The sequence below is a fragment of the Gastrolobium bilobum genome, unplaced genomic scaffold, assembly GCF_033153095.1.
Source record: "Gastrolobium bilobum isolate Gb01-03AN ecotype WA unplaced genomic scaffold, APGP_CSIRO_Gbil_v1 utg15927, whole genome shotgun sequence".
Classification (NCBI taxonomy): domain Eukaryota; kingdom Viridiplantae; phylum Streptophyta; class Magnoliopsida; order Fabales; family Fabaceae; genus Gastrolobium; species Gastrolobium bilobum.
Window position 1 is genome coordinate 365,937 of NW_026898198.1, and position 11,985 is coordinate 377,921.

General features: G+C 32.5%; 1 protein-coding gene across 1 annotated transcript; it reads right to left on the bottom strand.

Moving 5' to 3' along the window:
* Window positions 1-6,580: 6,580 nt before the first annotated feature.
* On the bottom strand, window positions 6,581-11,462 carry LOC133313759 (NADP-dependent malic enzyme). The gene is made up of 19 exons (XM_061515169.1): window positions 11,186-11,462; window positions 10,802-10,922; window positions 10,614-10,688; window positions 10,197-10,348; window positions 10,001-10,106; window positions 9,818-9,883; window positions 9,616-9,711; window positions 9,450-9,521; window positions 9,276-9,359; window positions 9,100-9,198; window positions 8,850-8,897; window positions 8,705-8,758; window positions 8,495-8,593; window positions 8,320-8,409; window positions 8,132-8,209; window positions 7,939-8,013; window positions 7,755-7,845; window positions 7,189-7,317; window positions 6,581-7,073 (listed from the first exon to the last, which is right to left on the bottom strand). The coding sequence occupies exons 1-19, from the start codon at window positions 11,335-11,337 to the stop codon at window positions 6,985-6,987; spliced, it is 1,776 nt and encodes a 591-aa protein (XP_061371153.1). The 5' UTR covers window positions 11,338-11,462; the 3' UTR covers window positions 6,581-6,984.
* Between the last annotated feature and the right edge of the window lie 523 nt (window positions 11,463-11,985).

Below are 11,985 nucleotides of genomic sequence, written 5' to 3' on the forward strand. Positions count from 1 at the left end.
ACTCACTTTCTCTCTCCTATGATTTTTGTTTTTCTGTGTCTATCTCTCTCCTAAAATGACATAACTTATGTCATTTAAAATTACAAACACCAAACTCTAATAATATTAGGGGGTGTTTGTTTCAGGTTTTTGAAGAGGATTACCGGTAATCCTTCTTTGGTAAATGTAATTACCACGTTTGGTAGAAGGAATAAATTACGATTTCCGGATATCCAAGGATTACCGGTAATTTGATTTATAAAGAAAAATCAGTATTCAGATTACCAAAAATAATATGGTAATTCGGAATACCAATCAGAATACCAAATAAAAGGAAAGCACAATAATAAATTTTGAGACAAAAATACCCCTAGACCCAATCTATCAATTATAAAAGTAAAAATAGTTTGGGGTTATTTTTGTAAAATAACCTCATATTCCAAGTCATATTTCGTTCTAAATCAAATATGGAATCAGTAATTTTTACCCAATATTCCCGGTAATATTTTGGCGAACCAAACACCTCTTTCGTAAGATTCCAAGTAAACTCAATTTCTACTGAATTCCCATTAATCATGATTCCCGGTCACTAAAAAATTTCTCTTGTACCAAACACACCCTTAGAGTCAATGATTTGGATTGGCGTTGCTCTTGAAGGCGAGTATGTTGTTGGGGCTCAGACTTTAAGTGAATAATGTTGCTGTGTTCAAAATAAAAAAAAGTGAATAATGTTGCAAAATTTAAGTATGAGTAGAAAGTTTCATATTAGTTTTTATTTTTGGTTCACACATTCACTGTCTCAAGGTTTCGCAACGAATTTTGGGTTCCAATGTATCACTGAACAAGGAGTAGGGTACATATAAATTAATCATTTATTAATAATTGTTAAATTTAATTAATCATTTATTTAATTGATTTAATATGAGATAATTGTATTTCTTATACACATATAAAAATATGTGAGTCTTATGTGGGACTATGTAAAAAGAAGAGAGATAAAAAGATAACATGGACTATGTACACTTTTATGTATGCGTAAAAAATAAAATTATCTCCTACAATATAGAAAATATTAATCCCTTAATTTAATCACTTAAAAGAAATGATATCGTTCGTCATACATTTTAACTGAATTAATAATATTTGATGTCATGTCAGTTATGTTAGCAACACCCCGTAGGTTAGAATATTGTTATTACTCACGAGAAAAAAATAAATAAGAACTCAATGTTTTAAGGAAAAAATGTTTGTTATTTTAAATGACATAAAGTTATGTCATTTTAAAAAAGATATAGACACAAAATAAATTTTTTTTATTTAAAATTTAAATTAAAAAAACCACTCACTTTCTCTATCTCACAATTTTTATTTCTTTGTGTCTATTTCTTTTTTAAAATGACGTAACTTATGCCATTTAAAATAACAAATACCAAACCAATGTTTTAAACTTCAAAAAACTTGGTTGATTTATGTAAACGGACCGCCTTGCCCTGTCCCGTTTTCAAACCACCATGGGTCGGATTCGTTGACCCATGATGAGTGGGTTGAAATACTAACTCATCTTTTTTTGAGATGAATAAAATATTAAAAAAATAAATATATTTATTCTAATATTTTATTTCTAATAATGGATAAATATTTTTGAATTTTAAAAAAAATCAAGCAATAATTTGAAGAAGAAAAAATGATTTAAACCAATAATTTCATTTAACATAATTACGCAAATCATATTTTAAAATTAATTAATAATTTCAGTGTTATTATATAACAAAATAATGACATCAAGCATATAAATATTTGCAAATGAACACATCATTTCAACTCGTAATAAGCATATAATCCTATTTGTATAGACACTTGCATTTAAATTCAAAATCAAGATTAAGTTTTTTTTTTATTTTTTGTGTTAATTTCTTTTTTTTGTTGAATCAAAAATAAATAAAAAATAATTGTTGCAGTAAAATAATAGTATCATGGCCCTAAAAGAAATTTTTTTTGTCTTACATAATAGTAATTTGCAAAGACTAATCAAGTCATAATCTCACATCAAATATATATATTTTTTAAAATAATAGGTGAGTTGACCTACGGATTATCCCGCCCCACATATAGATTATGTTGGATTTTTGGGTTGATTACACAACCCCCCATTTTGACGGATTAATCAATTTTACCTTTATCCAACCCACTCTACCAAATCTAAATCCCTACTTTCTATATTTTTATTCTTATGCGGCAGCATAGCACTAGAGTTAGATATATAAAACAACAGTGTGATGTTCCTAGAATATGACTTTACAATGACGTTATGATTAAGTTGCAAAAATAATGAAGTTATAAGGAATTTTTTTTAGATATTTTAATCAATTCATCGCTTCGTAACTAATTCGATTCGAGACGAGTTCTGAAATTAAGATGATAAATCTCTCCAAAGACAATAATAAAGAAGATCCAACATATGCTCTCACATCAATTAATAAAGAGTCTCCTTACATTGCTAATAAATACTCAAAGTACTTATTAGTTTTTACACTACAACGTCACATCAATTATACATCTAATAAAAATCAATAATGCTACAAATATTTAAGTTATCATACAAGAAAACAAAAAGACAAATGATTTTTTAATCATTATTAATAGCAACACCCTTTCCTTCAACTAGCATATTTCCCAAATCAATGTTATAAAATTCAACCCAGCAATCAATCCAGTTAGGATATTGGATTCATTCAACGACCGCATAAAAAGGGGACAAATTTTAGAAGACGGTGCTGCTACAGTTCACGGCGAACTTGCTTTGGGAAATTTGAGGTTAAATTGCTTGAATAGAATAATTATATTCAAATTTATATTTAATATTCAAAATTTCAAAAAATCACTAAATCTCACATACTTTTTATAAATTTATATGCTGAATTTCAAATATTCAATATTTTATTAATCAATTAAGTTTCATAAAATAATTTACCATGATAAATATAATATAAATTAATTTGTTAGAAAAAATATTTACATAAAATTTATTGTATGGTTATTTTAAAAATATACATTAAAACCATTCATAAACAAAATAAATCTTTAATACATTTATGTATGCAATAATTAATTTTTTATTTTCTAAAATTAATTAAAATATACTAAAAAAATACTAAATTCAAAAAAATAAAAATAAAAAGTAAAAAGCAAACATAGTAGTGGAGACATGGGAAATAGGGCACGGACACACAAGGACAATGTGCCGTTCACCATTTTCGAATTGCAAAATATCTTTTTCTTTCTCTCTCTCGTATGAGAAGACCAAAACCATGGATGTCTCTCCTCAACTTTTGCATCCATCGAATTCATCTCTTCAAAACCCAGAAGAGATTACCTATTTTTTTTTATTTTTTTTTTCAGGACATGACCTGGTATTTTTAAACCAACCGTTTACCCATTTTAACAAAAATCGCCGCCATGTCAAATCGGTTCATAAGACATGTCCAATCCATTATATAACTCGGACCGGTTACGATACCTGTTCACCAGTTTTCGATTTGAACCGGTCACTCCAAGCCGATTATTAGAAGACTGCCCCAAATGGCGTGGAAGATTTCAAATTATGTATTACAAGATGCACGTGAAGTAAACTTTACCATATGCTATCACATGCCACGCCATGTTTTACACAAAACACTATTTTATGATTGAATTAAACTGTAAGATGGTCACCACTTTTAAATATATTTTAGTAATTAAATTAATTTTGTTATTCTCACAAACACAAATTAATTATTCAAATATATTTATAATTTAATTAATAAACAAAAATTTCTTATATTATGTTTAGGATTTAGGAAAATTTATTAACATTGACTTAAAACAGATAGAAATAATTTTATTAACATCGTGAAGGGTTAGACCAATTTATATTCTTATGTTCTAATTAGTCCAATTTTTTTATCATGTTTCCTATATCTCTCTTTATTTTTTTATTTATTTTGAGTACAATGATGTTATTGAGATTTGAATCTACAATCTCACTTTCCAAACCTTTCACAGGTATAACCCAACCTTCATGCCTCATTTTTGTAAGTGGGTTGAAAATTTCAACCCAACTCGCCCCTCTAACTTGCCAACATATTAAAAAATGATTTTTTTTTAAAAATTATACTCCCCGTAGATATAAAAAGTATCAAATGAAGACAAAGAAATATAAAAAGCATTGTCAATTAATTTTTAAAATTAAAAAATAAAATTAAAAATTGCCCTGGCAGATCAACCCGTCTCACAACGAGTTAAACCCGTTTTGACCTACTCTTAAATGAGACGGGTTCAAGCAAGTTGAAAATCTTAACCCAACTTGTCATTTATGGTGAGTTAAACGGACCAATCCAATGTGTTAGACCCTTTGCCACCTAATGACTTCTTTTATTTCTCTTTTTATCTCTCCATATCTCTTTCTCTTTCTTTCTTCTACTTTTCCTCTCTTATTTATTTTTTATTTTTTATATATATATTTTTTATTTTGTTTATCTTTATTTTATTTTTAATTATTTATTGTTATTTATTTAATTTTTAGTATTATTCATATTTTTTTAATTTTATGTTTATCTTTTTTTCTCAACCTTTTAGTATTTTGCGTTTGATTTCCACCTACCCCAATTAATAAAATGACACTTCAACTGATCTATTCGTGACTTCAATGGTTAAACTCGTTGATCATTTTAACCGTAATAAAATTGTTCATATTTCCTATATAAATCCAAAGAAAGTAAGAACGAAAACTGTGTTCATTAATTAATTACGTTTTTATAAGCGTAAAAACCGGAACCATTAATTAATCCATTTAATAATTAAATGTTAATTTGTGAGAATTATAAAATCAATTGAATTAAGATATATCCAAACGTTGTGCCCGATCTCAAGGTTAGATTGTTTACATGGAGAGAAGGGAGGTTAAGAGTGTCATGTGGAGTATACTAATTGACAAACTCAACATTTAAAATAAAAATAAAAAAATACTACTCCACTTGACGAAATGCAAACATTTTGCACAAATGACAAACAATCCTAGTTTGATATTTTGTTCTGTGTTTGCTTTTTTTTTTATACATTTATTTGATAAATACTTATTTTGAAATATTAATCTGTTTTTTTAGCCCAGCGCAAATGATAAACACTCCATGAGTGCATAATCAAACATGAAAGTACGTAAAAATGCACATATTGTCAAATATGAAATAAGAGAACAAGTTCAAATTCCATTACAGAGAGATGTTGATCAATAGAAATACCGCAACTAAATTATTTTATCAAAAGCATAGCAACAACGATATGATTAGGCTCAAGAGGACGAAGAAGACATTGGTAGGTAGACAAAGAGTCAAGTCTGAAAAAGATGAACTACATAAACCCTCTTCATGCCAAATCCCGCAACGGTGGAGAAAAAACGGCGGTTGAATTGCATGCGCTTGTAGGCGCGGCCACGTGGTTTCTTCTTCTTGTCCTGCTTCGCCACTTTCGGTGTTTGCCCTCTTACTTTCCCTGCTCGAGCTAGTGATCCGTGAACCTTACCTGCAAATCAAAATCATAACATTACAATAACAAAAAATCATACCATTAGGTTCAGAATTCAGATTATTCAATGAGACTTACTCACCCATTATTATCAACTACTTTTTTTCTTTTTCTTTCAAGAGTCTCACCTATTTCAGAATAGTAGGAACCAATTTTATAGGGGTTTGGCATTTTGGGTATTGTGCCCATTTTCTATTGCCAATCCTGGTGGTCCATACAAGGATGCGGTTGATGTACTTCGACTTTTAACCTTCATTAAACTTTAAAACGAACACTAAATAATTTATTAATTTTTTTGTAAATTCAATTATTGAATGTTTGAATCAACAAATAAAAATTTATTTCATATTCCTTTGACTAATTATATAACAAACTAAATTATAATACGATTGAATATGCAAACATCTTCCTGAACATTTTGATTGCTTTTTAGCTTTACTTTCCAAAATTAGAAAAAGAAAAATAGAACATGAATGGGTTGTTGTATGCGGCAATAGGCTTTATGAAGGAGCGCTCATAGACATTACATTAGAATGTTGAAAGAGTGCCAATAATACTAGGGGTGTTAACGGACCGAGCCTAGCCGAATTTTGATCTTAAAAGGTTAAGTCTGTGTTTAAATGTCTTAGACTGACCAAGACCAAACTTGTTACCTGTTATAAATATACTTATCGGCGCTTGACTTATTTACAAAAAATAAAAGTCTGATTTAGCCTGTTTAAAAAAAATAAGACAACAAAAATTTATCCAAACAGAATATACAATCAATAATACTAGTAATTCCATAAATATTCATAAATTTAATGTATATCTAAACAACATAATATAGAACAAAATCATTCAAAAAGTATGTTTAACCAATAAAATTAGGTGAAATGGATTGAAGAAAAAGATAAGGCTAGTACAAGTAGTATAAAAAATTAAAATATAAATAAAAAATAATATATTAAGACAACTTGAGAGGCTTTAAGGCCGAACTTTTGAATTGGAGCCTGAGACCTTTTTATTATACGAGCTTTTATACAAATTGAAGCCAACAACCAATTTTAGACATGTAAGCTCAGGCCTTCACAAACCGAATCAAAGACTTCTGGTTCGTTTAACACCCTTAAATTGTATATGCATGGCCATTGTTATTATTATTATTATTATACAAAGGTAGTACATGGTGTACAATATGCCCTTCTATTTACTTCGTCCTAAATATAACCAAAGTCGCCGGGGCAAATAACTCAAGCTATAATGCTTCCTAGTTCCTAGCACTTTTGTTTTGGCTTGTTTAAATAACCATAGCGATTGGCTTTATAAGGATTTCATAATTGAAAAAGCTTTGGTTCAAGTAAAGCATAAAATCGTTCGTTATTGCATAAGCATAAAAGCACACCATACATCAAACACATTCTTTATTACAGCCAAAGTCGCTTGTTAAAAGCGAGTTCCCCACATTCACCTATAGTTGCGGTATACAGGGGTATACATGCAACTCTCAGCATACTTCACAAGATTCTGAGGACGAGGAAGACGTGTAGCCAAGCCTGCAATGAGAGTTGAAGCAATTGTTTTGAGTTTAAAAGGAAATGCATGCCTGAGACAGATAGCGAACTTTAACTAGTATATGAGGAAGTAAGAGTTAAGACAATGAGCACACACCTAGTTCATATGCCTTGGCAGCAACACTTGCAGCTATATTAGCCGAAATTTTTCTGATATCAGAGAATGGTGGGTAAATCAAGCCCTTCTTGTAGTTCTCATCTGACACCTGTTTAGCCAAGGATTCCGCTGTACAATTCATGAAAGAATGTTGATCATTCCTTTGTCAATTTTACATGATCTAAAAACATTGTTTATGTATTGGCATATTTATGTATTTGTAGGTTCAAAGTTACTCATGCATGTACTTAGTTAATGGGGTGCAATTAATATTTTGACATGTAAGTTTTTTTTTTTTTTTTTTGATAGATAACCTGGAAGTATCTCTATACAACGTTCTCCAGTCACCTTTGCCCCTAAGGCTAACTCTTCATTGGAAGAGAGGGTGCATTGGAGGAAGGTTGAGACATAAAAATTTAAGCCTTGTGTATAAAAATAGCCTTATGTATTTGTGATCTTCATATAAGCCAGTAGCCAGTAGAAAGGCAAGAGTAAGCTAAGAAAATTAAAAGAGTCAACATCATGTTCGTAGGATGTATCATGCTAAATTTGTCATATTCACTTACATGCTGCTAGAAGCATATCGTCATGTACTCGGATTGCTCCTGACATTACTAAACCCAAACCAAAGCCAGGGAAAATGTAAGCATTGTTGGCCTGAATTAACAAGGAAAGAATCAGATATGATGATATGCTGTTTAACTATTTAAAAGAGGGAACTAATCATGAATCTGAAGAAGATTTTGAAACCTGGCCAGAAAGATAAACTTTGCCCTTGTATTCAATAGGATCAAATGGACTCCCGCTAGCAAAAATTGCACGACCCTTTTTGGTAAACAAGCACGCAAGTTATTATTGCAAAAATGTAGGAGTGTCAAGCATAATTTGCATCAAAGAACATTGAACCAGGTCTAGAGAAAGATATGGTCATCTGTTATTTTACCTCACTCCACTGGTAAGCCTCTTCAGCTGTACACTCAGACTGTGAGGTTGGATTGGAGAGAGCCAAAATGAGAGGTTTCTGCAGGCCAGGCATGACAAAGATACAATTCCTATTTAAAATTGTATAACTAAATACCCACACAAATACTGACGCACAAGAGAGAGAGAGAGAGAGAGATAAGACTTTACATCATTGTTTGAGGTCATAGCCTCAATTACTTCCTTTGTAAATGTTTTTCCCACTCCTGATGATCCAATCAAAACTGTTGGCTTGATTACCTGAAAATGTAAGGTAATTAAGGATAAGGACGTATATATCTAAAGGTAAGATATTGCAAGTCATAAAGCAGACATATTTTGACACCTTAACGGCATTTATGAGACTGTCAACAGGCTCATGTTCATGAGCCCAAGGCTTCTTGAAGTGTTGAAGTGAATTCTTCCTCGAACTAACAATTAAACCCTGCAACAGAATAAAGAAATGCTTTATTAAAACTTAATCAAATTAAAATTAGAATAAATGAATGAATCAGAAGAATAGTTTTCCATAAAAACTTATCATGCTTTCTACTACCTTTGAGTCTACAAGCCATATCTTCTTGCGAGTCTCTTCTACAGGTGTCTTGGTCTGCGGCAGAAACAATAGAAATGAATAGAAGAATATCCCCAGTTGTAATTTAAAAATGAACTCATGAAACCAGCATTACTAGCTGATTCACCTGCTTCGACATCTCAAGAGCTATTAACTCTGCTATACCAGTTCCTGCCTGAATCCATGACAGAAAATGAGTTAGACAAACTAACTTGTTGCTTTCAGAACAATAATAGGCGATGTGTGTGCTTGCATTACCACCCTCAAAATATGAATGAATTTAAAATTATCCAATGCTATATACTACTTTGTTACTTTGGTTACTTCCCTTCGCTTATCATGTCAAAAAAACGGAGGAAAACAGATAATGGTCTTACTTCTCCAGCACCAAGGAAGAGGAATGTGTGATCAGCCAGGGTACCACCGATGAGCTTCAGGGCTGCTACAACTCCAGCTAGAACAACAGATGCAGTCCCCTGAGATAAGAATACAATAATAATTAGAATATAAGAACTATGAAGAAATAGATGCAAGCTTTTGTGACACATTGTACCTGTATATCATCATTGAAAACGAGATGAGTTGTACCATATTTTGCAAGCAACTCAAAAGCATTGTGATTTGCAAAATCTTCAAACTGCAGAAATCATTTGAAAGAATCAGACACTATAATTGAAGAATAACGGTTCAGAAGCCACATAAACCATGCATGGAATTTTGTAACCACCTGTACAAGAACTTTTTCCCCGTAGTTTTGCTTCACAGCTGTCATGAACTCGTGCAGAAGGTCATAATATTCCTAAGAAGAAACCATCGAAGTTGCCTCTGATCAATAAAAGTTAAAATGCAGATAGTATATGATATTTGGAGCAAGGCATATATGTTGTACAAACCTGCCCTGTTGCCCTCTTTTGTCTAAGCCCAATGTAAAATTCATCCTTTAGTAGTTGCTCATTATTTGTCCCAACATCAATCGTAATAGGTAAACACTAACCACAAAAAACAAATAAATAAGGAAAGAAGAAAAAAAAGACAAAACATTATATGAGACATACAAAGATAAAATGAGAAGAAACAATAGACAGAAAAGCTTACTGCTGAAGGACGAACTCCTCCTAGTGCCGTGTACAAAGCCAATTTACCAACTGGAATTCCCATCCCCTGAAGCACATCCAACATAATTAATTATGTGAAGGCTTGGTCATCTACTTTTAGTACCATGCCTATATTTTCATAGTAAGCTGTAAATTAAAGAGTTTGATTCCCCTACAAAAATACCTGACATCCAAGATCCCCAAGTCCCAAAATCCGCTCACCATCAGTTACAACAATAACTTGAATACTCCTCTCAGGCCAGTTTTTTAAAACCTCAAGGATTTTCCCCCTGCAAAAGGGCCAAAAGCTATATAATCCTGCACCAAATGTAGTCCAAAATTGCATACAAATACAGGGGGAATAAAAAAGAAATTTATACTTCTCTTTCAAACTAATGTAAAGACCCTGAGGACGCCTGAATATGCTCCCATATTTCTGGCAAGCCTCACCAACAGTAGGAGTATATACAACTGGGAGCAATTCCTCAACATTATCAACGAGAAGTTTGTAAAACAGCCTTTCATTCCTCTCCTGTAGACCACAACAACATGCTGTTGTTACCTTTCAATTTTCATATCCTCATTATATATTAAGAGGCACATGTCAATCCTCACAAGTAGAAGAATATATTTTCAATATTCTCTTATAAAATTCAAGGGCATCATTTGGTCCTTTTAAGTGAAGGTCAATGAGAAAGGAGAAACTTAATAACAGCGTTAACAAGAGAAACTTAACAAGAAACAAATCTCATGCTGTTTAATGTAACTATGATGAGATGAAAAAAAAAAATGCTTGCCTGAAGGTCCATCATGGCCACGTACTTCTGCAAGGGGACCTCATATTGTCGGATGCCGTTCATTAGTTTCTTCTCCTGTAGACAACACAAGGAAATAATGAGAAACAGAGAGAAGGGAGGGGAGAGGAAAATAACACCCTCACCTCAGAGATCATAGATAAGAATCTTAGTTATCATAAAATGCAAACCTGAAGTTGCTGGGTGCTAACTGTGGGAGGAAGGAGCCCACGCAGATAGTGTGCATCCCTCTCTTTCTCAGTGAAAGCAAGTCCTTTGTTGTACTGTGGATCCCTTAGCAAAGAGTAACCACTGCAGGTAGCACAAAATCACATAGAAACTCAGACCATAAATTCATACCAGAGAGGTATTTAATAAAAACCCATCTCTCACCAAAAAAAGTCATAATCAATCTAGTAATCAGGGATAATAGAAGCTAAGAAAAAAAAAACATATAATACAAAGGTAAGTATCATTCAATCAAAAAAATAAAAAATAAGTTATAGTCCCCTAGATGTAATTGAAATTAGCCCAACCCATGAATCTAAAACAAGTGCATGTGATGTGAGTAGGACCTGGCAACTGAGAAAGTCCAAGGGGTGACAAGTTGGTCCTCGGAGGCTTGATCCTCACCGTAGACGTCCTCAACACCGCCGCTGACAGTGGATCTTGGACTGAGGTCCAGCACAGATTCACCATCTCTAAAGGCCTTAAGTGTGCTCTCCATCTTCTTCACAATTACTTGCTTCTCTTCCTATGAATATTATGATGATCCTTTGAGCTTCCACTTTCTCTCAGTGAACTGCCAAAGTAACCAGATATGCCGGAGTTAATTGAGAATCTGTCTGTGTCCCTGCTTCACAAAAATGGCATGCACAGCACCACTAACTATATAAGCCAAGTCAAATTGCGCAAGTGGGGTCCGTGTGTCATTTTCTATTTGGAAAAACCAAGTGCGACCAAGTGCAGTGCTCGTCTTTCTTTGCTTTTGCATTATTTTTCACGTTCGTAGATGATTGGTGTTGAGATATATAGTCCCACGTTGGTTAGATGTGCAACTAATGTGGCCTTTATAAGGCCTTGGGCACTCCCATCCTTTGAGCTAGCTTTTAGGGTGGTGACCTCAAGATTGTATCAGAGCCTCACCGTCCCCCACTTTAAAGTGGAATTAAAAGCAAAAAGCACAGGTAAACCAAAAATAGGGCTCTTGCGTGAGGGGGCGTGTTGAGATATATAGTCTCACATTGGTTAGATGTGCAACTAATGTGGCCTTTATAAGGCCTTGAACACTCCCACCCTTTGAACTAGCTTTTAGGGTGGTGATCTCAAGATTCTTAACGGCCACATTGGTGATCAAGATCAAAGTTTTTCAAAA